This window comes from Sus scrofa, chromosome 8 (assembly GCF_054392235.1).
Source record: "Sus scrofa isolate SSC_HxYL_T2T_F1_AM1 chromosome 8, Sscrofa_HxYL_maternal_Yorkshire_Landrace_v2.0, whole genome shotgun sequence".
Taxonomy (NCBI): domain Eukaryota; kingdom Metazoa; phylum Chordata; class Mammalia; order Artiodactyla; family Suidae; genus Sus; species Sus scrofa.
In genome coordinates this window covers 66,157,065-66,163,064 of record NC_139390.1, presented here as the reverse complement: position 1 = coordinate 66,163,064, position 6,000 = coordinate 66,157,065, and the positions used below count along the sequence as shown (strand labels likewise).

Here is a 6,000-nt window from a genome sequence, read left to right as displayed (position 1 = left end):
TTTCTCAGTTTCTTAAATTGGTATTAAACTTCTGATTTTCTCATAGTGACTTTTGACCTACATTTGTTCTCTAATCACTCTAACCTGGCTCACAGCACTATCTCTCTGACTTATCTCTCTGCTTCCAGCCTCTCTTCTTCCATCCTATCATACTCTGCCCGCTTAAGCATGCTAGCAAATCATCTTTTTCATGTCACTCGATTAAAAGGATCAATAATTTATAATGAGGTTAGGTATCTACAAAAAAAACCAACAAGTGTTAATATTGAAAAGTTGGCTGTGAAGTTCAGGAGAGAGTTCTGGCAAAGAGATAATTAAGAGTTACAGATAGAAGAAGAGAATCAATATCAAAGAGGCTGGTTCAAGAATAGGAACTAGAAAATTAAGATGAGAAGGAATAGCTCTAGAGCCAGGGCTTGCAAAATTTTCACCACGACTTGCAAAAAGACGTACATTTTATATTTTGGCCAGTTATACAAATAAATGCACAGTAAACCATCTGTATATATACATGCACACATATTACTCACACCCCTGAAACAAACATGTCACCAAACATGCTTATTAAAATTAGCGTGATGGGAGTTGCTGTTGTGGCACAGCAGAAACGAATCTGACTAGTAAACATGAGGTCGAGGGTTTGATCCCTGGCCTCACTCAGTGGGTTAAGGATCTGGTATTGCTGTGAGCTGTGATGTAGGTCACAGACACAGCTTGGATCCCGTGTTACTGTGGCATAGGCCAGCAGCTGTAGCTCTGATTAGCCTCTTATCCCAAAAGCAAATAAATAAATAAATAGCATGATGCATCTGATGTTTTCAAGTCAATTCTATTTTATTTTATGAAAAAAAATTATGGCGGTGATCCATTAATTGAGTCCTCTAGCGAGTTTTTACCTGTAGTTTGAAAACCACTTCTATAGAGGAAAGTAGCTTCAAGTATGTTACTAAGACTGAGAGAAAAGATTTTCAAGGAATGATTAATCAAGGAAGTCAAAGGCAGAAGAGATTAAGAGAATGGTTTAAAGGTCCTGAGTTAGATTTAATAATTGTAAAGTGGTAATTAAGGGGTGGCTGTTACAGGGCGGATTCCAGCAGTGACCAGGAGTGGGAGGAAACCAGTCTTCGAAGGGCTGAGAATGATCAAGTACAGAAGGGCGTGTGCCTAAAAGAAGTTTTTAGTAGGCACGTGGATAGCGTTCACCCTCACTGTACAAATAAGGAGAAGGGTTCATAGAGGGTAAGGAATTTACCCACACTTGCACTTCCGTAGTGGTAACAGAAGTAGCATTCGAACGAACCAGATCTTATCTGAAGTTTGATTTTTTTCATCATATCACAAGCAGGGCTGATGATGCCAGGGGTGGGACTGTTGCTATGCAGTCATATCTTGTCTTCCTTAAGATTTCTCCATTCATCTGGCTCCATCCTTCTTTTGAGCCTCTCTTGAAGAGTATCTGTTATACCTATTAGGCACTTTTCAAATACCGCCCTTTATTATAATTAATTTACATGTCTTATCTGTCCCACTAGGTTTTGAGTTTCATCTCAGCAGAAATAAAATCTTATTATTATTTTGTTGGTGATTATGGTCAGGAACTGGATGTAGTGTGTTACGGGACTCGGTGAGATATTTTACACTCAGAAAACATTCAATAAACATGTTTATACTACTTCTTTTTGGCCGAGCCTGCTGCATGCAGAAGTTTCCTGTCCAGGTATTGAACTCAAGCCATGGCAGTGACAACACCAAATCTTCAACTGCCAGACCTCCAGCGAACTCCAAATATTTTTGAATTAGGAAAAAAAAAAAAAAGTAGATTTTTCCTAGACTTTGAAAAGACTGTTGCTTTATGAATCAACAAGGACTGGTTATTTCACAATTAGGGTGATTGGCCATATGCCATATGACTAATAAATAATATTAAATGCTGCACTATTCTGTTTTTTTCAAAGACTCTGTAGACATGTAGTGTCTTTGAAAAATTTTTTTGAAGCAGCCTAATTTTTATCTTGTTTCTTTTCTTTCTGAAAGTATCTCTATCTCACCTTAGTTAAGGAGAAGCAGTGGTTTTTCTTTTTGATGAGACAAAGATGTCCTATTGCCCTGCCTTTCTACCTTCACCATCTTTCCTACCAGATTGGAGAAAATCTGTTCTAAGAACCGAACAACTCGGCAAATGTCTCACATAAATATCCTGACAATTACTTCAATTTTTCATTTGGTGAGTGTGAAAAACCTAGTGATAATTGGATATACTAAACCTATACTTTTTTTTTTTTAGTTTTGTGTTTTATTTTGGTTAGTGTTTTTATAGGAGCTACAAAATTTTATAGACTAAATATACATTTTAAAACTTGAAGTTCCGAATTAATCTGTCAGCATTTAAAACATTTTTTGTTTTATGAATTTTGCAGGCTAGCTCTATTAAGCCAAGTCAAGCTTAGCATGGCTTCTTAAAGATCCAGTGCATTTTTTTTAAGTCATTTTAGGGCTACACCCACGCATATGGAGGTTCCCAGGCTAGGGGTCAAACTGGAGCTGTAGCTGCTGGCCTATACCACAGTTACAACAATGCAGGATCTGAGCCTCATCTGGGACCTACACCACAGCTCATGGCAAAGCCGGGTGCTTAACCCACTGAGCGAGGCCAGGGATGGAACCTGCATCCTCATGGATACTGTCTCCAGCATCTGTGGAGTGAGGGCACTATTTGGCTCTAAAGCAATTCTTTCTCAGGAATTTTGTATCCTTTTGATACTGGTGGTATTTCCCATCTTTGAATAAAAAGAGGAGCTTTTCACAATACAGACCATACGGCATTGCTCTGGGTTCCTTTCAAATTAAAGGGACACTTTCACAGTGTCCAGAGCTCTTGATATTGTGCAAATTGAGGAGGACACCCTAAAATTCTGTGCCTTAGGAACCTACTCAGTGGCACCACCCTTGACTTCCAAAAGGAGCAGTCCATCTACAAATGGGAATGGGATGGTATCTACAGCATAAAGCTGAGAAGAGACTGAGAGAAGTGTGTGCCTTTGCTGCTGGAAACCTCACTGATGTCAGTGGCACATTCTCAGGAATAGGGAGATGTGTGGGAGTTTGCTGCTGCCACTGCAGCCCCCTGCTGCTGGCCGCTCACTCCTGGAACCTTCGCTGACCAGACCCAGGAAGCCTTCCTGGAGCCGCATCTTCTGGATATACTATAGATCCCAGGTCTAACCACCAGCTCTTCTGGAGCACTCTTCTGTTACCTCCGCCCCCCTCCCCGCCCCCGGAGTTCAGCCTCTGGACTCTAGAGTTACAAGCCGGCCCGAGCACTGTGGTGGGGGGGTGCGGGCCGGAGTCCTGCCCCTGCGAGCACTTCTCGCGAGAACACCCCCAGGAGGCTAAGGTGAGCTCTACGGCAGAGAGCCTGAGGGGAGGGAAAAGGGATAGAAGGTGCTGCTGAAAGGCTGTTAACAAGGAGGAATGTTCGGGTAAGTGGACTGTACCAGCTCCCAGAAATGACTGCACCTCTACCCAGGTTGGGTCTGAAGGCGCCCTCAGAGCGTGTTCCCTGCAGTTCCTTGGGGCCCCGTCCGCCGCTGAGGGCCGGTCCCCGCCCGCTACTCACCCGGAATGGGTAGGAACAACCGCTGAATGGGCTTAAGCTGCTCTTCCAGATTCCTAAACTGAAAATAGAAATAAGGTTGACAGAAAACAAACAGTTTAAAAACAAAGGAAAAGACCATTTACTAAGCACCAACAGACCAACAGTATGCCGTTTACCATACTAGTTACTTTATATTAAATGTTTTTAAAATTTAACTTTTAAAAATAACTGGTACATTCATCAACTGCAGAAAATTCAACTATTAAGTGCATGTAGTGAAAAAGGTCTTCTTTTATCCTAATCTCTCTCTTTTTTTTAAAGAGCCAAAACTTTTTCTTTAATGCACTGTTTTGGAAATATTAAATATAAGCGTTAAATATGAAATCAGGGTTTTTTTTTAACTAAAAAATGTTTACTCTTTCCATAAAAATTATGCCTCTCCAAAATATTATTTTATATATAATATTCGTTTTGGATATCTTAGCATCACAACTAAGGGGGAAAACCTGAATTACTGTGATTATCTTTCAGTCCCTTTTTGTTTCCTTGGGGTTGCAGTTTGCTTAACCCATGCAGATTATGGGGGTTCTGGAAAGTATATACCATTTGATGTGCCATGAAGCTAGCCCTTGGTCCATTAGCTGTGGGACTCTGGGAAGTTGTTTGAATTCTTGGAACTTCACTTTGCTCTTCTGTAATTTGTATAGTATCATAGCCTGCAGGGTAGAAGGATTATCTCTGGGTTGAGCATCCCAGAACATGAACCTTGGCTTCATCAATATATTTTTTTTTGCTCCTGGGAAGATTGCTTAACCTTTCTATGCCTTGCGTTCTTTCTCTATGTTATGGGGATGTGATTACTTACCCTGTGGATTTGTTGAAAAAAAAAATGAGAAAATATATGTGTTGCGCTGGCTTGCGGTATCAAGTGCTATTTAGATAGTTTTATTCATTGTGTTAAGTTTGATAGTACCTGAAAAGTACTTGGTACTATTTAATAGTTCATAAAATCCCCCTTTTTTTCCTATAAATCAGTAATGAGTTGCTTTATAAGTCAGGTGTTGCATAATTTTATACTGGGGATTAATATAGATAACATTTTTATATGTGATCTTAAAACAACAGGAAATCAATTTAATAAAATATTTAGAGTTAAACATTTTTTATTAACTATTTCACAAGAAATGTGATCATGATGTCATTAGATTTTAATAGTTATCTCATTGGACCTATGACCATAGATTTTTTGTTTTATGTATGTGTGGAGAAGAGTGAGGAAGGGAGACTATTTCCTTGCATGAATGATAGAAGGCAGGATGTTAAATACAAGGTTTATGTGGAAAGGTGACAAATGAACTATCCTGGTTGCCACCCTTAGGGGAAGAACGGTTTTGTTTAGAGAAAACCCCTGATAAGGCACTGGGAGGGGAGAAGAGAGCTGAAACTCAAGTCTTGTAAAATTCGCTAGGAGAAAAGGTCTCAACCCACTCTGTGATAGGATTTGAGAGAAGAGCAACAGGACTAGATTCTGAAATTCCAGTTGAGGAGAAGATAAAAAAAATTTTTTTGAAAAACATTTGCTTTTGTGTGGTTTTTCTGTTGCATAAATTTCCTGTCTTCAGTATAGTCTTATGCACTCAAATAATTTTGTGGAAATACAGGACGATGATTAAATTCCACTTGGGCTTACTTATGCTTTATAAAAAGGGGACATACAGGAATGATGAAATGTTCTTATATTGAATTATTTTGTTGAACACAGAGGAGGAGATCATGAGAACTACTGCCGGTCTTGTAATTCATTTGAATTTGGGGGAAAATTACAATCAGTGGACTGGGAATTTGCATTTGTGATCTTGGTTTTAAGAGGTGATATCTGGATTATAGTTAGAAAATTATTTCTAAATGAATATAGTATTGGTTTTCTATTAATGCCACAACAACATGTCATGTATTTGGTGGCTTAAAATAATGCAGCTGTATTATCCTACAGTCCTATAGTTCAGAAGTCTGACATGAGTCTTCCTATATAAGGGGTTGGCAGGTCTGTAGTCCCTCCTGGAGGCTTTAGGGGAGAATCTGTCTCATTGGCTTTTCCAGCTTTAGGAGGCCACATGTTCCATGACTGGTGGCTCGCTTCCAGCATTGTTAAAGCCAGCATGAACAGGTGGGGTCCTTTCCATATCTCAACTCTCTGACCCTCTTTCAATGTATTTTTATTTTTTCTTTCTAGAGCTGCACCTGCAGCATATGGAAGTTCCCCAGCCAAGGATCTAATCAGAGCTGCAGCTGCTGGCCTATGCCACAGCCCCAGCAACACAGGATCTGAGCCACGTCTGCGACCTACACCACAGCTCATGGCAATGCTGGATTCTTAAACAACTAAGCAAGGCCATGGATTGAAT

At 39.9% G+C, this 6,000-nt stretch overlaps 1 protein-coding gene across 4 annotated transcripts in view; it reads left to right on the top strand.

The window, feature by feature from the left end:
- Positions 1–3,371: 3,371 nt before the first annotated feature.
- The window catches only part of LOC110262110 (uncharacterized), a 476,065-nt gene continuing 473,436 nt past the window's right edge, over positions 3,372–6,000 (top strand). For all 4 annotated transcript variants that reach the window (XR_014812609.1, XR_002346687.2, XM_084972344.1 and 1 more), the window contains exon 1: positions 3,372–3,479. Coding sequence is in view for 2 of the 4 variants with exons in the window: in XM_084972344.1 (XP_084828470.1) it covers positions 3,472–3,479 (8 nt within the window). In the remaining 2 variants the exon portion in view is untranslated. The remainder of the gene's footprint in view (positions 3,480–6,000) is intronic.